This window comes from Meles meles, chromosome 20 (genome assembly GCF_922984935.1).
Source record: "Meles meles chromosome 20, mMelMel3.1 paternal haplotype, whole genome shotgun sequence".
Classification (NCBI taxonomy): Eukaryota; Metazoa; Chordata; class Mammalia; order Carnivora; family Mustelidae; genus Meles; species Meles meles.
The window spans coordinates 37,219,264-37,244,283 of record NC_060085.1 but is presented as its reverse complement, the minus strand read 5'-3'; the positions used below and the strand labels follow the sequence as shown (position 1 = coordinate 37,244,283).

The following is a 25,020-nucleotide window of genomic DNA, read 5'->3' as shown; positions in this document are numbered from 1 at the left end:
GTCTGCTTCTGGACCGAGGTTGACTGCTGGTCACTGAAACCATGGAAAGCAAAAGCATGGATAGGGGCATGGCAGGGAGACTATGTGTGTGAAACACAAGCTGAGTGGTTTCTGCCGCAGGGCACATCCTCATCGTGGAGAGGGCTGTCACCAAGTATCCCAGGTATTTAGCAACAGATGTGTATGAAACAAAGCCTCACAAATAAAAATCTTGGATAAACTTTATTCTCCATCTTCGGGTAAGGGTACAAACTCTACACCATGTCTGTGAAGTCACGGTGCTCTCACTGCTAGAAGGAAGGCTGCGGGTTGGCTGAGAAGTTAAAATGCAAGACAAATCAGGAGCAGCATGTGCTGTGGCTTCTTATTTTAGGACGTACAGAGAGTCTCTTCGGTAAGGACTGCTCCCGTTGTCTTCATCACCCAGTTTCAGGAAAACCCAAATGTTGTCTCTTCATCTATGAAATCACTCAACTGGCAAGCAAAACATTTCGTATCATCTATTTCTAAATACATGAGAAATAAAAGGAAGAAAGTAACGGGATATATAAACTCATGCTATCTTGACTCTAACGTCTAGCTATGAAAACATACGGTGGTAACCATTACTATCTACAATTTTTATGAAGCACAGAAAGCCACTAGTGACTCCCATTTTCATAAGTCTTTTTGCTTGGTCATCGACAGATGCCTTTCAGATTTCAAAAGACCAACCATTATTGTTCTCTTTGTGCCCCTAAGAAATCAATACAATGTACATCGATTTCCTTCTTTCTGAATGTTCCAGTTAAAAACTAAACAGTGAAAAAAATATAGGAAACATTATCTTGGACACCTTTTTGTCAAAACAACAAAAGATGTGCCACATGAACAGAACTCGAGTTTTATTTTTTTGTTGTTGCTTTTTTAAACAAGACTGTCAAGAATAATATAGGTTATATAGCTATAACCTTAAAGAAGGTGACCTTGAGGTTGCAACAGATGCCCACTAGTGAAAAGGTATTACTAGCATTTCAAAAATTTACAAAAACTTGACAAAGTAGTCTCCTAAACAGCTATCTTTATATTTGTAAACAAAATAAAAATTGGTTTATCCAGTTTCCACTGCACGTCAAACAGGTGGCAAAGTGATAGAGATCATCTCTGATTTTAAAAGAAAAGCCAAACTCGTTTAGACTGCACGTATTCTAGTCCCAGGGAATATTTTTTGGAGAAGGACACGGGTTGAGGGGGGAGGATTAAAACAGTCTAACGCGTTGACATCTACTTTAAGTTTTTTTTTTTTTTCATTTACTCGTATTGCCTTGATAAATTAGTTTTTTCCCTACAAGTTAACAGTACTGTTGCTGTACAATGCAGAATTCTTTTTCTTTTATTTCTCTACAGAAGCAAGTGTGATCCCTTTCCTAGCAGTTTGCATAGACACACTTGAGACTTCAGGCATAATAGGAGGGTAGTTTTCTCGCGGTTTCTGAGGGCTTCTCTCTGGAGCATCGGAGATGTGAACAGTTGGGCCTACACATGCATGCTGCCATAGGTAGGTGGATGGTACAGGCGCCTCCAAGTTCAAGAACACAAATGGGAAGTAGGTCTGGATAAGGGCAAACTGTAACTTGATGTCTGCCTATCCATGGGGCATGGGGATTTATTCCTTCACTTTGCTGATGTAGTCAGCAATTTTGGAAACACTTTCCTCCTGCTGTTCTAGGGCATCTAGGACAATGCCCATCGGTGTCCTCTTCAAGCCTATTCCCTCCATTTTATTCTCCAGTTTGTTCTTGAGGTTCCGAAGTCTCAGCGACGCATGGATGAACATCACTGCGGGGAAATGAAACCCGGTTAGCACGGAAGCAATGGTTCCCCATCCACCGCGACCTTACGCTCCCTGTCTTCACACTTTAGGGAAACCGCCTCAGTTAGCTGTAGACCCATCCGGTTCTCTGATTGATCCAAGTCCTCAAAGGGATCCTTGGACTTGGCCTGAGGCTCTTCATCGTCAAGTCATATATTAAGTTTTCTTTATGTGTAAAGGAAAACGTATTCAGCAGGAAGGACCCTAATCTGGCAGCCACAGTCTCTCACGCTGAGTTGTTACCCTTCCGCTACTACTTAAATGCCTTGAAATTCACAGTGAATCAACAGGATTCCAACTCACGTAAAAACCAACTTACACAAAGTTTTCCAAAATGGAACTCATGCTCGGTTCACTGATAATCTTCCTGCAGGAAGCGTGCGGGTGAAGTCCACCCAGGATGTGCCTCCCGAGGGGTAGTCTCCCCCAGTGCTGGGTATAGATGTCTAGATAAAAACTCATGGTTTTATAGATCTCAGGTACCTCAAGGTTCTGCAGATTTGCTTCATCACTTACAATTACTCACGTCTGTTTACGAAAAAACATTCCGTGACCCCTCTCCTGGACCTCCTTGAACCAGAACCAGGAAGGGATGGCCCTGGGAATCTGTATTTTAAACAGGCCCAGCAGGGGATCTCCATCAGCGATTTTCAAACCCCCATGCACATATAAATCACCTAGGGAGCCTGTTAAAAAGAGGCAAATTCCAGGTCTCCACCACCCAAAATTCAGAAAGACTGAGGTAAAGCTCCACGAGGTAAAAAGCCACTATTCACTTTGGATGATTCTCATATATGTGATCTTAGACCCCATTTTGAGAAACACTGGTATGCCTTACATCTGGAGACTCCCAACCTAGACCTTTGGAAACATCTGAGGAACTTTCTAAAAATACAGGTTTGGGGAGCACCACTGTCAAATCACAGAAGCAAGACCTTTAAGGGATATGGCTGGGCAACCCGTATTTTTTAAGTGTCCTATATGATTCTGAAAATCATCAAGGTCTAGGAGTCACGAATCCTCTCTAATTTCCTTATTTTATAGATGAGCAAACTGCAGCCCATATAGGGTACCTGGTCCAAATCACATGGCTGGTTTCCAGCAGGTCTAGGAATAGAAATCTAGACACTTGACTCTCTACCTATGATCTATTTCATAACACTGGCCTGTCCAGGGCCCTAATGTGGAAAGGTACTGAAGTTAACAAGCTATGTTAAAAACAAACCAGAACCTTTGAAATACTAAGCTTGGCACATAAGGAGAACTTCAGGAATATTTCAAAAGTTTGAATTTGCTGATTCAAATATTTTATCTAGTAAGGGTCACCTGGCTGGCTCAGTTGCAAGAGCATGCAACTATTGATCTCGGGATCAAGAGTTAGAACCCCACATTGGGTATAGAGTTTACTTAAATAAATAACTTACAAAAACAAATATTTTGTCCAATAAGGTGTGAATTCACCCAGAAATATCTGGGCTTAATCTAACATAACCCCAAACAAGCAACTGATTTTATTTAATGAAATAAATGCCCATGTGAAATGCTATTAAAGGGATCTTCCTGTGACTTAATATAATAGAATTTTAATTAGATTTCTGCTGATGAGACTGGAATTATATCTGTTCTCTATTTCAAGTTTCAAGCATTTGGGATCTCAGTAAATGGACATGTAAAATTTGGGAAATACCTGGTTCTCTCCACCAAAATCAGAGTACTTGGTAACTATATTCTGGGCCACTTATTCTTACAGACTTAGGGCACTTTGACACTAAACATGATCTATTGAGTAAGCAGACAGTAAAGAGTTTATTTCTAAATGAAATCCATTCATTCTGTGTCAGGACAGTATGAATGTCCTTTAGGGATCTTTAAGGAGATTGAGAACAGCCTTGAACATTAGACAAATCTAGAGGCTGATGCAGGCTGTGCTAATTTCTTGCCATGGGACTTGGGATTTGTATTTCTTTTGTGCATTGTCGTATCCCCAGAAGACTGTCTGGCACATACCAGGCCCTCAACATATCTCTGTGGAATTAGTGAAACATCAGGCCTTGATCTTCTGTGGCAAAAAATTCAGATAATTTTGCAGACATGCCAGTACACATAAAGAACAGGTCAGGTGGGGGCCTGGGTGGGTCAGTGGGTTGAGCCTCTGCCTTTGACTCGGGTGGTGATCTCAGGGTCCTGGGATCGAGTCCCGCGTCGGGCTCTCTGCTCGGCAGGGAGCCTGCTTCTCCCTCTCCCTCTCTCTGCCTGCCTCTCTGCCTACTTGTGATCTCTTTCTCTGTCAAATAAATAAATAAATAAAATCTTTAAAAAAAAAAAAAGAACAGGTCAGGTAATTCCCAATGAACAATTGCTCCTACTTTCCTTTTTTCTTTTTTTTTATGGCATAAGAAAAGAAGACTGAGGTTCACTTACACAACAAAGGGAAAGTGATGCCAAACACAAAGACCATGACTCCCCCGAACATGGATATGAGGAAGTAGCTAGCCAGCATGACCACCATGACAAATGTCGTGGGATACTGCTTCTTCATCCGGCGGAGGATGTCTTTGTTGTGGGCTGCCCACACGAACCCCGTGAACACAAGCACCACCACAATGCCTCCAAGGATCATGTTGAAGGGGCTCAGGAACCTGGAATACGAAGAAAAGAGGGAGGCGAGGTCAGCACTGGTAGCCGCAGGATGTGAATGAAGATGAGGAAGGTGAGGAGGAGTCAAGTCACATGCTGAGTACTTAGCATTTTATCTGCATGGTCTCATTTAATCCTCATAATGTGATGAGGCAGACAGTATTAATTCATTTCTCAGAAGAAGACACTGAGGCATGGAGGTGAGAAAAATGGTGGCGCCAAGACATTTGGAAGTCTAACTCCCAACAAACTGGTCATCTTATTAGAGGCCTATAATTTTCAAAGCCATTTTCCCCCCAAAGTCTATACACAGTTTTTATTGAATTTTATTTTTTTAAGATTTTATTTATTTATTTGACACAGAGAGAGAGAGAGAGATCACAAGTAGGCAGAGAGGCAGGTGGAGAGAGAGAGGGAAGCAGGCTCCCTGCTGAGCAGAGAGCCTGATGTGGGGCGCCATGCCAGGACCCTGAGATCATATCCTGAGCCAAAGGCAGAGGCTTAACCCACTGAGCCACCCAGGCGCCCAGTTTTTATTGCATTTTAAAACATACTACAAATAAGTCTGAGAAACCATCTGGGATCTTGCTGTTTCTATAGCTGGACAACTTCAGCCTCACTCGTCCATCACCTTGCTGACCGAGCAAGAAGACTGAGGTTCTGAGGTTTTCAGAAACACGGGTTCCATCTAAACTTTTTGTTGATATCTTTGTTTTCAACTGTGGTTTGCTGAACCAGAGCCGCCAAATCTGATACATGTTCAATGTTGTTTCCTTCAAGAATGAACTCATTCTCCTGGGCTTGAGATACTGAACAAGCCAGGCCTGGCCTCATCCAAACCCTGCAGATGTATTTTTCACCAAGAAATTTTGGATTTTGACAAGAGAACCATTCTCCCAGGGAACGACATTGCTGGGGAAGCAAGCACAGCCCTACCTCCCCCGGTAAGGGAAGCCCAGTGTGACGCCCTTGATCACGTTCTGTACGTGACTACAGATGGTGCGAACAGGAGCCTGACGCTTTCTCTTCCCCCAGGTTTGTCAACTCTGAGCCTCTTCTTTCTCCTTCCAGGAGACTGATGTCTACACTGATGTGACTGACATCCCCCCACTGGATCCTGGCGGGCCTCTCGCGATCCTGTCCCTGCAGAGTGATGCTGACATTTGCTAGAACATCGACAGTCCGATTGCTGAGAACGGTCTTCATTCTCTCAGGAAATGTGGCAAAGAGCTAAGAGACTTTTATAATTTAAGAGACTGCCTCTTTTGGAGGGGGTGTTTCACTTTCATTATATCCTGCGCTCTTGTGCACGCCCCGGACAGCACTCACGTATTTTCTGAGCTCTTCGGGTTTATCTAAATCCTCACAGAAGCTGCCACAACAGATGTATGTAGAGGTCCCATGATGGCCTCCATGGGCCAGACCCAGTCTGTTTTCACATTTGTGTTTGGATGGTACAGTGTTTAAAAAAAAAAAAAACTTTTACTTGAATCGCAATGTATTGAAAAAAATCCATACAACTTGGGATTTCTAGCTTCTCCTGTAAACGAGAAAATCTAACAAGAGTAGGCCCACTTTTCCACCTGTCAATGACTGGCTAGAGCGCCTTCTCTTTCATATGGAACAAATGCTCTCCAGTTAGCCCCGGTGTCCCTACGACCATCTACTACATGGCCCTCACTGAGCCACCATTCATCACTGCTTGTCTAACAGCTGCCCTGCACTGCTCTCTTACATAACCTGCCTGGCCCTCGGAGGCATCTGAGTCTATGACTCCGGGCACAGAGACTCCATTATAATTCTTTAAAAGGGGCAAGAGTGTCATTAGGAGATGGGTTATCAGCTGAGATTTCCAAGCACAGAGCCCCCACCTTCATTGTTACATACCCAAAGCTTACACTGTTGTTAAGAAAGAGGAAAACTAGACGCAGTAGTTCCAAAGTGAGAAGAGACTGGGTGCTGTGGCCCTCGCCGACACCCAACCTGCAGCATCTACAGAGTCCTTAATATGACATTTGTGGTCAGTAAGCACAATGAGTTACTAACTTTGTACCCTCACAATGGGCTTAACGAGCATTTTACTTGGCAAGGACAATGAGGGTCAGCGTGTTTTCATCATGCTCTGAATATCAACGTGACTGATTTGGAAATGAGAGGCGGGGAACACAGGACTGGGGGGTGATGCCAAGAGCTTACTTTCTCTGAAACAGAACAGATGAAGGATTCGCACTCATGGCAGGGTTCGTATTCGGGATAAGTAAGGTTCTTTTTTAAAAATCCCTTTATGTTTTAGCTCTGATTCTGCCTTCTGAAACACAAAAGCTATGTGAAATAGTTTCAAGTAAGAGAGGAAGTACTGCCTTCCTTAATGGGCAAAATCAGGGATAAAATCAATGCGAAACTGCTTTGGTAAAGTTAAAATAAAAAACGCATGGGATAATTTTTTAAAAAGTGAATTAAAAAAACGCATGGAATTAAACAGTGGTAAGAGTAGTGCAGTAGGACATAATTTAGAGTAAAACCCCATAATAGTAAGTTGCTTATTTTGTTCAAATATTCATCCCCTTCCAGGCAATAAATCTCCTCCTCAGAATACAATCAAAGGAAACAAATACAATGCAAAGACTGAGATGTAACAATCTTCACAGGAGTGGTATTTATGATGGAAAACTTACAGCAGTAACATATACAGTCACCAATTTACTAGAGGTGGTATATCCAGCTATTTTTAAATACTCAATAATATGGAAAGATATTACGAGTCTATTGAGTGCGTAAAAGTAATCATACTACATTCTCTCCATTAGGTGGATTTATATATGTCATGTACCTGAGAAGTAGAAATTTTTACAATCAGTACATTATTTTGTAATCAGAAATAAAATGAACATATATGAAAGGAAAATATAAAAATATAAAAGCAGCTGCTCTCTGGTCTACGACCCAGGCTGAGCACAGGCCAGCTACAACTGCCCATCTTTACTTCCATGGTATCTCCAACAACATTCATGCAATTGTAATTCATACAGCGAAGCTGTTCCTTCTCCCGCTCAAAGCCTGGCTTCCTGGCGCTTCTCCAGATCTTCTTGTGGCAAGAGGTACCACCCCACTTCCCCAGGCTTTCCCAGAGTCCAGAAATGGAACTGTTCCGTCTGTCCTTCACCAGTTCTTTATCGTCTGGGCCCACAGAGTCACTCTGTACTTTCTCTGTTTTAAAAAATTTTATCTGGGTTATGCTGTACCTTCTGCCCAGATCTGGGAAAGACTATTGCAGGCTTGGAGAAGGGAAGAACTGGACAGGGCAAAAATAAAATTTTTTTTAGCAGGTGGTAAAGGAAACGGAGCAGAGAGGCCGAGAAACTGTCGCCGATTAATACATCTCATTCCTAGCCCTCGAAAGACGCCAAAAGAAGTTATCCTGAGAGACTGGAGCCGTTATACTAGGCAGCATCTTGGGTAGTTTATTCCTACCTGTTTACTAGTTTCACCCAAATATTTTTGAGCTGTAAAGGAAAGCAAACATCAACATTAATGCAAAACACTCAAGTGGAGGTTTCAAGTTTAAGGAAACTGCCTTGCATAAACTGCAAATAAAAGATGGTTGGTTGGTAGCAAAATAGCAAAGGTATCCTACTCAGTTCCTTCTAGAACACCTATCAAAATAATTCATGAGGTGAAGCACATCATAAAAAGTATGCCAAGTTTTGCCTGTTTTCCTCTGGACAAGCAAAGTAGGCTTCTATGTTGAATGTCTAAATAAAGCCCAGAACAAAGAACAACAAAAAATCCAGGCCTGACTCAAGCAATTCCAAATTTGCTTTTCACCTGTTCCTGTTGCTCATGTTCAAGGGAAAAGAACACAGCACAGAGCCCTATAGAACTGGTTTTAGCTTACAACACACCCGGCCACAATCTATAATTAGAAAGTTACCAAGTTTCCAAGCTGGAAAAAATGAACAAAGTTACTCGGAGCAGAAATGGTTTTCTTCCTTATTCTTCTTAAGTGCCATTCTATTCTAACAAAGAGTAAAATTTGTACCACTCCAAGGCCTTGGCACCTACTTGCACTTGGAGGAAAATAAAACACATACACCACCCTCCAGAGTTTAATTTCATTTTCCAGTGGGTGCAGGAGCTTGGGAGCCGGTTCTCATCCGAGATGAGTGAAATTTCTTAGTCAACAGCTGGGCTCTTAGCCATGCCAGTCACAATAAAGCCCAGGAAGCTTTAGACAAAAACTCCCATAAATATGTTACCCCAGCTTTCGTGGGGACAATTGCCACCAGGCTCTGATGGGTGGAGTTTCATCTACTGGTAGTCCCCCAGTGAGAAAGGGTGGGAGGAATTGAGGCAGGAAGCTCGAGAGAAGGGAAAAGGACAGAGAAGGGAGAAGGGACAGAGTGGGAGAGAGAGAGAATGCAATTTTCTGTCCTTGATGGAAATAGGATCTAGTTTAACAAGTCAAAAGCAATCAACATGTTTTTCTGTTGTGAGATTAAAAACATACAACTACATACATATACCTCCTATTCCGTAAGCAACTGAGTAAACAAATAAATAAATGTAATGGTTAAAAATTCCACTGGAAATATTGATGGTTGTGGAAAGGTTTACAATCTCATCACAGAATCCTGTAGTAGAGTGTTCAAAGATAAAGAGCTTCAGTCCCATTGCACAGATGAATAAACTGAGGCCTGGAAACACATTCGAAGAGGTGTGGGGGAGAGAAAAGGATGCCAGCTGATGTAACCATGACAGCAATTCATGACAGAGCCCCTTGTGTATTGTTAGGCAGCTTCCAGACTCCAATCCCCCCTCCCCCCCACACACCCATTCTCAGTATTCTTCCACTTGGGGTCAGCAACGAAGGATCATTCTGGGAAATCCCTTGACATTCTGGTTTCTCTCTGAGGCGAGGTGGCTACCAGCAGGTGTGGACACATGTTCTGAATGTGCCAACATGATTCGGCTAGCCAGAGCAATAATTTCAGTTCTTGAAGGAGGGGAGGGAAAAAACAAAAACACAAAACCTGGCTGACCACACAATTTTAGAGCTAGGACAGATGTGGAAAAACACATCCCATTCTACACATAAGCAAGCTAGGGAATGCACAGGTTAGTAAATATGTCCAAACCCATCCGCTGTAGGATGGGCGATAAAAGTTTACCAAAACAGACATCCTCAGATCAAGTCAAGTGCACCTTTGGTAACTCTGGGCACACTGCAAGGCCCACGAGAGCCAAAAAGGCAGTGAAATACTTCCTGAGCAGTGGAAGCCGCTTTGCCCTGAGTTCCAATTTTCTAACCCCAAAAGGTATTTTTGTAGTTGGGTTCCTGAGGAAGCCTGACTCACCAAGAAAGGCAGGGAACAATTTGCTCACAGTATATTTCTCTAAATTGGTGATGTTTTTCTGTGGTCCTTCAATAGCCAGAAGGGTCATTGCACAGACGAACCCGCCCATCCATTTTCTTGCTTCTCTTTGCTCTTAGAATGAAAACACAGTTCGTTACACATGCTCCAAGGCCCCACAGGGTCTGGCGCCTGCCTGTGTGTGCCTCCAGGCCACTAAATACTGCTATGGGATTTGTACCTGGCACAAGGAGGACTGGCTGGGGTGGTATGGGGGCGGGGGGCTACAATCCAGGCCACATTTGACTCACTAACCAATCTGGCTTGGGCTGCATCTGCTAGGAGTAAGGGGTGCTTTCAATAATCCGTCTGAGGGAGCCCGAGGGCTAGCAGCAGCCCTGCCTGTGGTCTTTCCATACACAGACTCCTGATCTCACACTCTGTCCCCTGGGGGTTTTGATCTCCCTCTAGACCTCGCCCTGTCTCTGGCCCCCACAAGCCTGCACACAAGCCATTCTCTGCATGATTCACTCCTACTTCCTTCAAAACCCAGCTTGATCAGCCCTTCTTCTGTCTCTCTGGCCACATCAGAGCACCATATGCCTCTCCTTCCTAGCCTCATCACAGCGGTGGTGTTACATTTACTTGAATGAGGATTGGGTGCACATCTGTCTCTCACTGGATTAAGCTCTTTGAGGGCTAGGACTCTAACATTTTCTCCCTGGCACCTAGCAACTTTCCATGACAGGAATGAAGTGACAGGAAGTTTCTCTTGGACAAATCACTATTACTCTCAGTGCACACTAAATATTACCGGAGAAAGAGTCCCTGTCTTTGTACCTTCACAGAGCTGTGATGAAAGGAACAGAGGAAAAAGAAAAGTAGGAAATATCATGTGTGCCCGTCCAGATGTGAGGCAGAATGATTGTGATGTGGTCCGAAAGGGCCCTTTGGCTTCCCGGCAGGAGGAACTTTGTAAGTCTTGCCACTAGCACGTGCTGGGGATCAGCAGGGAGCGTGGGGGAGCACAGGAGACTCAGAGTCCTGCAGACATGTCTGTACAGGCCCCTCTTGCTCTTTGATTCCCCAGATAACCCCAGTGGCCTTCCGTGGTTATTCCGGTTTCCCAGCATGGCTTCTGTCCAGGCAAATACTATTTCTGACTGTAAAGTATAGACGTAAATGTACAAATCAGCTTGGGAGTCAGTATGATCAGGGTCACCTCGGCTTAATAATCACCAGGTAAAGGAGACTTTGGAGCAGTCTAAGGTGGGATGGGAGCCTTCCTCTTTGGTCACAGAAAGGACGTCGTAACCCAACATTGAGATCTTAGCCAAATGAATTAGGAAGACCCACAGAATTTACTGCATCCTTGTTGGTCCTGTCTATCAGTCATATCCTGGGCACTCGGCACCATGATCTAAACACTCAACTGGCCCACTCTGTTGGCAGCAGCTGACAAGTTTAAAGTATTCACAGAAGACACACCTTATGAACCTCCATGTTTTCTTTTGTTTATTAAGCTAATTGCTTCTTTTTTTCTTAGCCAACAGTCAGTTGGGGCTGGTTTAGAAGCCATATAGCTCAGACTTCCCTCAGCGATGTCACTTTAAATCACAGCGTACAAGGATCTGATTAGCTTGCAACTGTCCCTTTTGAAACTTTACATGAGGGCAAATTTCTACCACATACGATGCTGAGAGAACGGTATATTGGACCTTCACGTATACTCATCATTGCTTTCAGCAATTAGGAACCTACGGGCACTCTCGCAACAGATAATGTTTTGGAACTGAGGTGGAAAGATCTTTGTTTGCTGTTCTGAATCCTTCCAGCAGAGTAAATTCAACTGTTTTCCCACAGCAGGTTCTGACAGCATGGAGAAGGCCAGGGATGGGCAAATGTAAATGAGCCTGGTGGCACTTAATCTTCTTTCTTACAGGGATCATCCGGCCGGTTTTCTCCCCACCAACACCCAATTCCTCCATTCCCTTCTGTTTCTCTGAGACAGGGAGAAACCACGTGCATGTGTACGGAAGCAGATTAGAGAAGCAGGAACCAAAGCTTCAGTTTTCCACTTCGGTTGGACTTTCTGCCTTCTCAGTGGTGTCTCCTTTAGTGATTGCTCCATGGAAAGGCAGGCTGGGAGATCCTACCTGTTTAATGGCAAATCCTTACAGAAGGGAGAGGCAGCCTGCACCTTTTGTCTGAGATCACAGGCATGACAGTGTTCTCGGAAATAAGAAGCAAGCAAGCCCATTGCAACAGACAGAGGAGGATGTTATGGGTACGCATTCTGAAGCTGAGTGATAAGGGATAGAATTCATTTGTCCAAAAGGAAAAGAATCAGAAATTTCTAATAGTGCTGCGTAATTTGGTATTAAGGTCAAGTTCATCTTTCAGAATTGGATTTCTAAAGCAGAGCTCTTGGCCCCTACTAAGTAGATTCAGAGCTTTTGCCTTCTAAGAAAGGGACCAGGAATCCAAAATACGCTCATTTGCACACTTATCCAGAATCATTATAAATCCTAATATGGGAAAAGGAGACAGACACTACCATCCCCAGGCTGATCGTAGCAGGAAATTTTTTTCTTTTTTTTTTTAAGTGTCGGGGAGAAGTGAAGAACAAGGCTTCATAAACAGTATCCGAGGATTTAATGAAAGGCAAGTCTTATTAGATGAAGAATTTTGAGATCATAAATTTTACTGAGGGTTGACAGACCTCTTACAGTTCTGTACTCAGAAGTAGCACATAACCCATCAAGGAAAGGCACAGGGGAGCCCTGCACGTGCCCTGTCTCAAGTGGAGATAAAGAAGGACCGGAGGGGGGGCACCTGGGTGGCTCAGTGGTTTAAGCCTCTGCCTTTGGCTCAGGTCATGATCTCAGGGTCCTGGGATAGAGCAGCGCATCGCGCATCGGGCTCTCTGCTCAGCAGGGAGCCTGCTTCCTCCTCTCTCTCTCTGCCTGCCTACTTGTGATCTCTGTCTGTCAGATAAATAAATAAAATCTTAAAAAAAAAAAAAAAGAAAGAAAGAAAGAAGGACCGGAGGGCAAGAGGGGATTAATTCTGGGAGGACTGGGAAGGTAAGGTGGAGCAGTACTCCTGCTTGTGCCCTCTGCGCCTGCACAGTATCTGACATACAGCACATGCTCAGTAAATACTTATCGAACTGAGTAAAAGAAACTGAGCTGCGGGGGAGGATGGGAAGGAAACACGTAATTTTCCTTTCCCCTGTCCACACTCAAGGCCTCTCCCATTTTCAACACCTGAGTTTTGAAATTTGGGATCATAATGAACAGGGGAAAGAAGATAAGTCCGGTTGAAAAGAATGTTTTGATGTACGGGTATATTTCTGTACACTTGCTATCTTTGTATAAAAATTACTTATGTCTGTAGTTTCACCTTGCTGCCCCTCTAGACTCTAAACACAATGAAAGCAGGTATGACAGTGTCATATCCTCCACTGTGTCTCCTAGCACGGCGCCTGAGACGTTGGTAAATGCTTCATAGTCTTTGTGTAGTGGACGAAGCAAAAAAAGGAAAAAAAAGTAATATTGTAGCATTGGTGTGGGAGTTGATTAATCTCAACAACTTTTTGCTAGGTTTTGGCATAAAAGAACTGCCATGAATTCCACCTGCAAATGTTTTAATACATTCCAATCCAGAACATCCCAGAGCTCTCTTATCCCATTCTTCCTTTACCAACTAGAAACTTGGGTTTTTCATCCTTGCAGCATCAAAAAGTACCAACAATTTGACAATTTTTCAATACCATACACTGGCAGCCATAGGCCTCAAACATATTATGGGACCACACTCATTCTGAAAAGATTAAAGTAATGCTCTTTTCAAACAGAAGTACCAGCCTTCCAGAAATGTCTTGCCATTTCAAGCAACTAGAAGCATGAAGTGGCACCTGGAGTTTCCACCCTCTGGTAACACCTCCCCAGGCTACATGGTAAGGAAGTACTTTAAGAATATATGGGCTCCAAAAAAGAAAAAAATATGGGCTCATTCAGGAGCTACACTGTGCTGTCTTAAAGGAGAGGCCTGATCATACACATATGAAAATAAATGAGCCTTTTAGCTGGAGAGGCACTGGAGGCATTTATATGTTTGAAAATTCTGTGTGTGGTTGGTGCTTTCTGATGCCACGCCAGGAAATAAGACTCCTGATGGCAAGGAGGAATTTGTGAAAATAAGAAAGGCAAATAATACAAATTGTGAGAGTCGGCAATGAATTTGGTTAATTAGAAGCTTCAGAATATTTGCAATGGGACTTAACAGGATAAGTATTTTACTTCATAGCAATAAAAGAGGCTACTATTTATTAGCAGCTTTTGGTCCTAATTAGCCACATGAACTCCAGCCTTCACAACTGTGAAACTGGGAGTTTGATGGGATCAGTACTTCTTATCTTCAACCTGGGGGTGTGTATCAGAATCACTTGGGGAGTTAAGATCCTGCACTCACCCACGAAGGATCTATTTAGTATTTCTGAAGTTAGCACCTGGGCATATGGGTACATTTATTTAAATTTTCTCAGTGGTTCTTTTGAACCAGGCCAGACCAGTGTTTCTTAAATTTTAACGTGCCTATGAATCATCTGAGAGTCTTGTCAGAAAGCTGACTATGATTCAGGAGGTCTGGGAGGGTGCCTAAAATTCTGCATTTCCAACACGCTCCTACGGTGAAAGACGCTGCTGTTCTATGGCCCGTATTTTAGATTTCTGGAGCTCAAATCTTTCAGCATTCTGTTAAGCACAGAAATTCCTGTCCACAACCAGAATGCATCATATACTGAGCACTTAAACTGGAAGTGCAAGTAGGTGTTGTCTTTGCTTTTCACTTTGAAATAGAGGCAGAAACTTCTATTGCTGTGTATGATATAAAAAGAGTATCAAGGGGCCCCTGGCTGGCTCAGTCACTGGAGCATGTGACTCTTTATCTCGGGGTTGTGAGTTTGAGCCCCACGCTGGGAGTAGAGATTACTTAAAAAAAAAAAAAAAAAGAATAACTAATGGCAAGATGTATTGTGTTAAGGATGGAGGAGGTACGTCGTATCTTCTTCAATCTTAGGCATTTTTCCTTTCTTGATTTAAAAAATGCGAAGCCCCTTTCAGCAAAACACACACTTCCCTGCTTGTTATTAATGCTATTCCTTTTAAGTCACCCAATCTTTTCTGAAGTGATGCCTGAATCTCAAAAAGAAACTGAAATCTTCAAGGGAAGCAAAACAAGTGTTTACAAGAAACAAGTTACAATTATGACAAAACCACTAAAGCATATCCATCATCTAATATTTCTTTTTTTTTTTTAAGATTTTTATTTATTTATTTGACAGACAGAGATCACAAGTAGGCAGAGAGGCAGGCAGAGAGAGAGAGAGGAGGAAGCAGGCTCCCGCTGAGAAGAGAGCCCAATGCGGGACTCGATCCCAGGACCCTGGGATCATGACCTGAGCTGAAGGCAGAGGCTTTAACCCACTGAGCCACCCAGGTGCCCCAAATCATCATCTAATATTTCTAAGAGAATACACAAGCTGTGAGAATTCCAGATATACTTGGAACCTCGGACATAATATAATAACATCAGCTACTGTTTAAATATTTTCACTTGCTGGGCCTTAATGCACTTTATATTAATTAAGTCATGTAATTCCAAGTTTATGGTAGTGGGACTCCAGAGCACATGAACTTTTAAGCAAAAACAAAGAAAAGCAACAGCCAGAATGTTGTCAAAAAATAGAAAGGGAGTCTGTGGAATCAGCAGAGTCTTCCAGGCAGAATAATAAAAGAATGATAGCATAACAAATTTAATAAATCAAAGATAATGATCAAAGCCATGTAAGCTTCAAATCTGCTCCATAGTTATGTATGAAAACTCAGAAGCCAGGAGCTAAAATCAAATTGTTTTGCTAAGTAACTGCCAGGAACTCTGTTTTTGTAACTTGTTATAAACTGACTTGCATTTAGTAAAAGTGATCACTAAATTATCATGATTTTCTTGGCAATAGAGCTGTGGTTCTCAACCAGGGGCGATTTTGACCCCCAAGGGATATTTGGCAACATCTGCAGGCAGTTTTTTGAGGGCCTGGGTGCTACTGGCATTCAGAGGATAGAGAGCAGGGGTGTTGCTAAATATCCTACAATACACAGGACAGCGTTCTACAACGAAGAATTGTATGATCCCAATGGTCCATAATGCTGATATTGAGAAAGCTGGCAGGGGAGTATTTCACCAAAATTCTATAAGGGCAATATGAATTAGTGATGAGTTTGCATTATAACCTTTTCTAAATTATATTTTTACACTATAGTAATCTTAACCAATATGTAGCAAGTGCTGTCAGCAATGACCCAGTTAGAATCACTTTAGGAGCATGCCGTTGCTATGTACTAGAGTGCTGCTATGTGCTTCAACATAATTTATTCCATTAGTCGGTTACAAGTTGCCCCTGTGATTACATTGCGGCCTTCTGTTCATCTATTTACTTTGTATTCACCAACTGAGCATCTGCTATAGAGGAGGCCTCAGGGATACAGCAAATACAAGTAATTGTATAACCACGACAATTGATAACCACCACAAGAAAAAGAAAAAGCAATCACAAACAAAACCCACAGTCTCTGGCCTCAAGGAATTTATAGTGCAGGGTGGAGACAGGGAAAACAGACAACTTAGAAGCCTGTGAGGTTAACTACCCGGAAAGATATAGGCACAGGTGTGTGGCCCAACTAACACAAGGAAGTGAGGGACAAAGGGAAAATGTTTCCAAAGAGATGATACTAAAGCTGAGTCTTGAAGGAGAAGCAGGAGTAGGTAAATTGGCAACTGGAGCTTGGGAGGATGGAGCTATCGGGATAAAGATGCTATCTGTTTCTCACACCAACAATGATAAATAATAATAATAATAATAATAATAATAATAATAATAAGTAACATGGGTGGAGCAAAAACTAAGAGCTGGACACTATTCTAAGAACTTCGCCTGTAGTAACTCGGGTAATCCTCACAGAAGCCCTATGAGGCAGGTACTATAATTAGACTCATTTATAGATGAGGAGGCTGAGGCATGGGCACAGTTGAAGTCCAAGGTTACACAGCTAGTGACTGGCAGTTGGGATTTAAAATTTACTTAATGTGGCTCTGGTGCCTGAACTCTTAACCACTACTTTATACTCTCTGAAGAACCAGACCATATGACAACTATCTTCTTTTTTTTTTAAGATTTAATTTATTTATTTGACAGACAGAGATCACAACCAGGTAGAGAGGTGAGCGGGGGGTGTGGGGGGGAAGCAGGCTCACTGCCAAGCAGAGAGCCCGATGCGGGGCTCGATCCCAGAAGATTGGGATCATGACCTGAGCCGAAGGCAGAGGCTTTAATCCACTGAGCCACCCAGGTGCCCTGACAACTATCTTTAACAAGGGCTGTTAGCTAAGAGACTCACTCAGAATTAATCTAAGAGCCAGAGTAGACCTACTGAGTGGAAGTCACATGCCTGGTAAATAAGGCTTTTCGGAGGAAGATGGAACTTCTTTTTTTTTTTTTTTAATATTTTATTTATTTGACAGAGAGAAATCACAACTAGGCAGAGAGGCAGGCAGAGAGAGAGGAGGAAGCAGGCTCCCTGCAGAGCAGAGAGCCTGATGTGGGGCTCGATCCCAGGACCCTGGGATCATGACCTGAGCCGAAGGCAGAGGCTTTAACCCACTGAGCCACCCAGGTGCCCCGGAAGATGGAACTTCTAACCATGGCTTATAAGGCCCTGCCTGATCAGGCCCTCAGATACAGATTTACCTCTATCCTAATCCCTCTTAACCTCCATCTTGGGAAAGGCAGTCCTTTCTGCTGTTTTGAAGGTAGATGATATCCACTTGGTCTTCCTTCTTCCTTCCTGCGAGCTGGAAGAGCAGGCTTTCTGCATCCTGACCCAAGCCAGTTTGCAACACAGGAGAATTCACAGTTGAGACTAGAGCCCTCCAACAAGGCCCTGGAGGCCCCTCGTCACTACTAAGGGACAGAAGCTTTGAAGAACACCCTTTGAACATAGTTCCTTCCCCAGTAAATACCCAGCCCACATTTTCACACACACTCTACCAAAGTATGGGAAACTATCAGAAGCTATAGAAGATCCAGATAAACAGCCTCCAACACTGCTCTGAGCCACCCATCTACTGACATCACAGACAGAAGAGTTCTCTTTAGAATGAAAAATGTTCCAGAGTCAACTAAGCTCTCTGACACCAAAGATACTTGGTTTCTTCCAGCTTTAAGAGACTAAACTTCATGACTCATAAGAAGATGACACATTATGGCACATTAGGGGCACCTGGGTGGCTCAGTCAGTTAAGCATCTACCTTCGGCTCAGGTCATGATCCTGGGCTCCTGGCATGGAGCCACACTGAGCAGGGAGCTTATTTCTCCCTCTCCCTCTGCTCCCCCCACCCCCCACTCATGTTCTCTCTCTCTCTCAAAGAAATAAATAAAATCTTAAAAAAACAACAAAAAAAACCCCAGATGGAACATTAGTTCATAGCACAAGACTGAGCAAGTCAATTTACACTCTCTGAGCCTCAAGGATAATAATAATAGTAATAAAATAATAATATCTTATCTCACTGGGTTGTATGAGATAATGAAGGTAAATTATTTACCAAATACTTGGCACACAGAGCACTCAGTATGCAATAAATGTTTGCTTTTATTATTATTAGATTGCAAAGAAAAGTCATTTGTAGAAAAACTACTGTGTGTTTGTGGGTGCAGAGAAAACAGTTAAAGGTCATACACCAAATTTTTATTGGGGTATGAAGGAAATCCCATTTTTTACACACATGGAGTTTTCAAATCAATTTACTGCTGGCCTGTATCTTTTCTAAGTTTTTTAAAATAATAATAATAAAAGTAAAGATGCTATTTTTTACTTTTACCTTCAAAAAGTTCACTGCCAACCAACATTTCTTACTTGAAAGGAGAATGGCAAAGGCCAACTCTTCAAAACTGCCTGGAGTGAGTAGGCTATGGCACTATAATGAAGGAGCTATATTTAGTCAGGGGGCTGGACCCTGACCTTCACAGTGAAAAATGGATTCCATCAAAGCAGCAAGTCTGCCCAAGCCTGTGACTAGTCTGGGCAGTACACCTCTTTGAAAAGCAATAGTTTTGGGGCCCCTGGGTGGCTCAGTCGTTAAGCATCTGCTTTTGGCTCAGGTCATGGGCATGGGGTCCTGAGATGGAGCCCTGCATGGGGCTACGGGCTCAGTGGGAAGCCTGCTTCTTCTCCCTCTCCCACTCCCCCTGCCCGTGTTCCCTCTCACACTGTGTCCCTCTCTGTCAAATAAATAAATAAAATCGAAAAAAAAAGAAAGAAAGAAAGAAAGAAAAGCAATAGTTTTCTCTGAACATTTGACTAGTATGTGTCAAACCCTGTCTGATATCTAAGTTTCGAGGGTTACTGCACACAAAAAAAAAAAAAAAAAAAAAAAAAAAAGCCTCATATCTAGATCGCCAGATAGTATGTCTGGCTTGCTTCTTTACTAAGAGGGAGAAAAGAAGAAAGCAAACCAACAGATGCGATCCTGTATACTCTTTATTATGTTTCAACAAAATCTTTTCGTGTTCTGGGAAATGAGCTTCAAGCATAAGGATAGGGGAAAGGTTCAGGAAGCAGCCGCCCCAGGCCTTAGGCCTGTTCTACCCCAACTAATTTTAACTTGGCTGCCACTCTAATTCAGAGTCGGTCGGCTCAGAGCCTATGCCTTCCACACACCAAGTCACTCTCAGAGTTTGTGATTCCTTAAGCAACACAGAATGAGGATCTGTGCAATTGTCCACAGAATCCCACAAACGAGGGTTCTCTTCTGCATGGGGGCAACTACTTGGAACCACGTCTGGAAATTGTGAACTCTCTCTGCAGTGCTGTTCCTGGTCCTATAGCTTCTCAACGACTGCCACATGCCCTTGGGCTAGAAGTCATGTCTGATCGATCTTGGTGTTGTTTTGAGCTTGTCACCAAGAAGTGACTCAATAATAAATAAGCCAAGGATCAGCAAACCAACCTAAGAAACACCCTATTTGGCCTTTCCCACACCCTCTGAGTTGCAGATTCCTCCTCTTTCTCCCAGGCCAACTTTCCCTCTGTATTGGCAAGCGAGTTCTTTATAAAATCTGAGGTTGCCTCTTTCTTTAAAGATGCATAGAATCAGCAAGATCTAGAATATCGCCATCCTGCAAAAGTCAGAAAAGCATTTCTTAAAGGGTAAACTACAAGAAAAGGTGGTTTCGGGGCATCTGGGTGGATCAAAGCCTCTGCCTTCGACTCAGGTCATGATCCCAGAGTCCTGGGATAGAGCCCCGCATCGGGCTCTCTGCTCCTTGGGGAGCCTGCTTCCTCCTCTCTCTGACTGCCTCTCTGCCTAATTGTGATCTTTGTCTGTCAAATAAATAAAAATCTTAAAAAAAAAAAAAGAAAGAAAAGGTGGTTTCTAGAAGAACAGGTGTGCGTGCGAGAAGCAGGTGGAACTGTATTTGACACAGAACACTTATTTTAAGATCTGCTATTGAGAAGGTCTTTAATACTATGAGACCACGGGCTAGAAGTGAAGGAGAGAAAGTAGCCACGCCTGACAAGTCCTGGATGAAAACGCAAGAGAACCCCGTTCCTAGAGTCAGGGCAGCCTTCACCCCACACCGGGAGCTGCGCCACCAGGAAACACCCACCCTCTTGCTCCAAGCTCATCTTCCTCCTACAGTGAGGTGGGCACTAGGCGGAGAAACCGACAAAGCGCGTCGCCTCCTGGGTGCCCTTTTTACATTAAAACCCCCAGAATGCAGAGTTCGGATCCACACCCAGTCGCCCAAGTCTCCCAGGGCGGCGCCCGTTCCCGCCAGCCCCAGGATAGGGTTACACCACTTCACAGGTTCTTATTTTTAAAAGACTGGGGTGCTGCAAATATCTACAACAAGAGTCTAATCAGGGCACAGAAGAAAAAAAAGCGCCCCCCCTCCCCCCCTTGTTCGAAGCTGGCAAAATTTCCTCACCCCTAGCAATCCCTTTACCTCTCCGCCCCGGGCACGGGAAGGAAAGGGGGACATCAAGATTGCTGCGGCCTCGCCCTGACAAGTTTCCACTGGCTTGACCGCTTGCACTTGCCAGGGCGGAGGCTGGGCGTGGAGAGCGTTTCCACATCCCCGGATCCTGTACACCCGGAGCCCCACGGTGTCGCCTTCGATCAGTGCCCCGGAGGGGGACCCTACTTACCCCACAACGGAAATCATCATGGCAGCCACCACCAGGTAGTTGGTCTGATAATAGAGCAGGTTGCTCACCACGCGGTTGTTCCATTTGGAAATGTCCCTGAAGTCCGGCCGGGCGAAGCGGTCAGAGCCAGGGAAGAAATCGTCCCAGGCGCGGAGCGGGGCGAAATTCACGTCCATGTCTAGTCTCTCAGCTTCTTGTTCTTCCCCTCTGGAATCTGGCGGCGGCGGCGGCGCCAACCGATCAGCTGAGCTGGGTTAAAGATGACAGCGACTGAGGCTCAGCCGGCTCTGCGGTTGGTGAGCAGCGGAGGGAAGGAAATTGGGAGCGGGCGGGCGTTTTTCCTCTTCTTTACTTCTTGATTGGCTCTAAGAGGTTGGTTATGAAAAGTGGGGCCTCGCGACAGAGCCAAGGGCAGAGTGGAAAATGGAGATGAAACTGACACAAAGAAACCAGAGGAAATCCCCAGTGTGAGACGAGATGGCAATGCCCTCCCTGACAGTGCGAATACACACCACCTCCTTTAAAATATCCCCGTTTGGGTGTTCAACATAAGAATGTGTTCTGGACTTCAGGGAAATTTTTTTTTGCAGCTGTTCAGATGCCAGTCTAAGTGAAATGGAACGGAAGACAACTACAGCGTTCTTGGAAGATGAGCTGGTTTTGAAAACCAAGTAGTTACTAAACCTCTGCACATCTGAATGCAATTCCCATGTTTTCTCCTTCACTATGAGTCATTGAGTGAAATCACATTGGCAAAATGGGAAAGAAGAACGTGTAACATAAGGGCTGGCTTGTTATGGCCTCTCTCTCTCTCTTTTTCTCCATCTCTGTCTTCTCCAGACAAAATTATTGAACTACTGTGCTATTCTGATGCAGTGGGCACTCTGGGTACATCAACCTTGAGCTGGGATGTTGTTCACCTTAGAAAGCAAGCAATGGTCTGCAGTGACCAATAGTGTAGAGTAATTGCTTAGAGTTAGATATTACTGCTATTATTATTAATAATAGTACAGTCCATGATTCATCTATATGGTATTAATAATAGTGTATTAACCTGATTCGTTTTCTGTGGTTTATAATGAACGTCCACTGACTTTTCTCTATCTTGTAATTTTATTTTCGTAGTTGTCTCTGAGTGGGCTTGATAGGGGACAAAAAGGTAGAAAATTTGAGTATGATGCCAACAGATATTTTGAGTCCTTTCACGGCTCTAGGAAAACACTGTGGGGGATTAAAAAAAAAGGTGAAAAGAGTGCAACCTTGCCCTGCCTTCAAGGATCTTGCAATGCAGTGCAAAGACTAACAAATATATTGCAGTAAGAGGAGGACTGAGTAGAGATGTCCCAGAACTTAGTGCTCAGTTACAGGAAGTTAGAGGGTGTGGAAGAATTCCCTGGGGCTTAGAATTTCAAGAAGCCACACTGTGGGCAAGCTGAGAAGATGATCTTGGTCATGACCAGCATACCAGCGCCAGTAGGACCCCACACCTGTTGGAGAGCTCAGTGAGCGTTAGGAGCTGTGACCAAGAACCTTCTAATTACTCAGGACTGCATGACTGTAAACTGTCAGATGTCTGTTAGTAATAATATGATTCCTTATTGATCATAGGCAATTGATATCCAGTAAACATTTGTTCTATGATTTTTTTTTTTTTAATTTGTTTACAGGCACCTGGCTGGCTCAGTTGGTAGAGCATGTGACTCTTAATCTCAGGGTCTTTAGTTCAAGCCCCATGTTGGGAATGGAGCCCACTTAAAAAAAAAAAAAAAGAAAGAAAAAAGAATGAATTTATTTGTTTAAACCTCCAAAGAGGTTTAATAATGAAGAAATGAAAAAAGCCAGATATAACTGTATTTAGCACGATTTCCTTCTCCCTCTCTTACAAAATACTAACCAGACTTCTTTCTCTGGCTGCATATGACTTTCCCCCCCCACTACACATTTCTGTCTTTGTCAAAATCATTTTAAATAAAAATGGACACATCTGGAATCCTTACTTGATTTCAGGTACTCTTTGAAATGCTATTAGTAGCGGTACTTTGTCACTATTCATTTAGAGGGTCAGATTCAATGTAGAGGCCTTCCTGTGGCTCTTATATCTGTGCCTGTGCTTCTAGATGGACCCATCCTGAATGTTCATCTGTCTGTATACAAACCATAGTGGACAGTCTAATAGTTTATGATATATTCCCTTTGAAATGAAATAAGTCAGTTGCAAATCTATTACTTTCATTGCTGGCGAGGGCAGGTGGCTATTTCTAATTGGTCTGTCTGAGTCAGTGGGAGCGCCTTGGTGTCATCTAGCAAAACAGCACCACAGGAGTCTAGGTGTTAGTCCCAAGGCACACAGATGAAGGGCTAGATGCCTTTGCACGCCTCTTCATTGTCCATCAGCACCCTGTTCCCAAGCCTTACCTTCCTCTTTATGAAATGGGTAGGTTTGAACTAGATGATCTTTAAGGCACCTGTTGGTTTTTATCATGGGGGGGTGGAGCTTACTGTTGTTAATCAGAAGGTCTCCTTTTGATCAGAAAGTAACATGGCTTGGGCCCCATCCATTGAGCCTGTTTTGAAAAGCATGGGCTTAATCTCAGTGGTTTCTATGGGCTGAGTAGCTTGGGCAAAATTTAAAAAAAAAAAAAAAAAGAGGTTTCTGGCTTGTTACTGAGACATGTGACCCGAGGAAGTGGCTGGTGTCTCCTGCTACAGACTGTGGTCTGTGAACTCTGTCTTCTCCCACTTACTGCCTGGCACTGACTTTTAGCTCAATGAGTGCTATTGAACTGAACCTGATTGAGGGATAATAAAGGACAAAGAGGAGACAACATCATAATTTATTAATAGCAGCTACATTTACTGAGTACCCATTAGGTTTTACAAAACTCCACGTCAGTGGTTCTCAAGCTTTATTTTGCACAGAATCATACAGGGCTTTGCAGAAGGTTGGTGATGGGGCCTAAAAACTTGCATTTATAACAATTTCCCAAGTGGTTGATCAGGGATTGTATTCTGAGAACCACTGTAGTTCATTCAATTCTCAGTCTTATAAGGCAAATATTTTACAAATGAAGACCCAACAGTGCTCAAACTCTCATAGTTCATAAGTGGAGAGTTAAGAATTGAAACTGTTCTTCTTGAATCTAAATCTCATTTTTTCCAGCTCTAAGAAAGGCTATATATATATATGTTATATATGCATATAGATATACACACACATATATATACACATGTACACACACATATACATATATATATACATATTCTTTTTATTTTTTTTAAAGATTTTTTATTTATTTATTTGACAGAGAGAGAGAGACCACAAGTAGGCAGAGAGGCAGGCAGAGAGAGAGGAGGAAGCAGGCTCCCTGCAGAGCATAGAGCCCGATGCGGGGCTCGATCCCAGGACCCCGAGATCATGACCTGAGCCGAAGGCAGCGGCTTAATCCACTGAGCCACCCAGGCGCCCCCGACATATTCTTTTTAATATGAACTTTTGTATCCAGTCATTCGGACACACACACTTTCATCTATCTATCTATCTCTGTCTGACTGGAAGAAAATAGTCCAAATTTTTATCATTTATCTTCAGGTGAAGAGGTTAGAGGTGTTCTAAATTATTCCTTAATTTTTGTGCCTTTTTTCTAAATCTATGTTTTTCCCCATAAAAAAAGTGTTTTTTTCTATTCGGTTCCATTGCTGCTGAACTTCTTATCTGACAGAATCATGGGACATTAAAAGACTACCTTCGATATTCACAAAGGAAGAAAATAATAATCTCTCCATCCCATCACTACAAACTGATTTAGATTTTATTCTCAAAGTGCGTACTCTTATGCACAAATGTTTCCTGAAAAGTTAAAGGTGAAAATCACTCTGATGCTTACTTAGCCTCAGAGAGACGCTCTGCAG

The 25,020-nt window shown here is 43.2% G+C and overlaps 1 protein-coding gene and 1 pseudogene across 1 annotated transcript; both read right to left on the bottom strand.

Annotated features, from left to right (window-relative positions):
• Window positions 1-203: 203 nt before the first annotated feature.
• On the bottom strand, window positions 204-21,398 carry ARL6IP5 (ADP ribosylation factor like GTPase 6 interacting protein 5). Its single transcript, XM_045991908.1, has 3 exons — window positions 21,112-21,398; window positions 4,274-4,491; window positions 204-1,818 (listed from the first exon to the last, which is right to left on the bottom strand). Exons 1-3 carry the CDS (start codon window positions 21,285-21,287, stop codon window positions 1,646-1,648), a joined length of 567 nt encoding a protein of 188 aa, XP_045847864.1. The 5' UTR covers window positions 21,288-21,398; the 3' UTR covers window positions 204-1,645.
• Window positions 5,057-5,921, bottom strand: LOC123933035 (annotated as a pseudogene).
• Window positions 21,399-25,020: the final 3,622 nt, after the last annotated feature.

Bases quoted from the DNA above. Each gene is read 5' to 3' on its own strand.
- ARL6IP5 (XM_045991908.1), bottom strand. From the start codon at position 21,287: ATGGACGTGAATTTCGCCCCGCTCCGCGCCTGGGACGATTTCTTCCCT. The intron at 4,492-21,111 runs GTAAGTAGGGTC...TTCGTATTCCAG, and splicing joins ATGATGATTTCCGTTGTGGG to GTTCCTGAGCCCCTTCAACA. The intron at 1,819-4,273 runs GTAAGTGAACCT...ATTTCCCCGCAG, and splicing joins CATCACTTTCCCTTTGTTGT to TGATGTTCATCCATGCGTCG.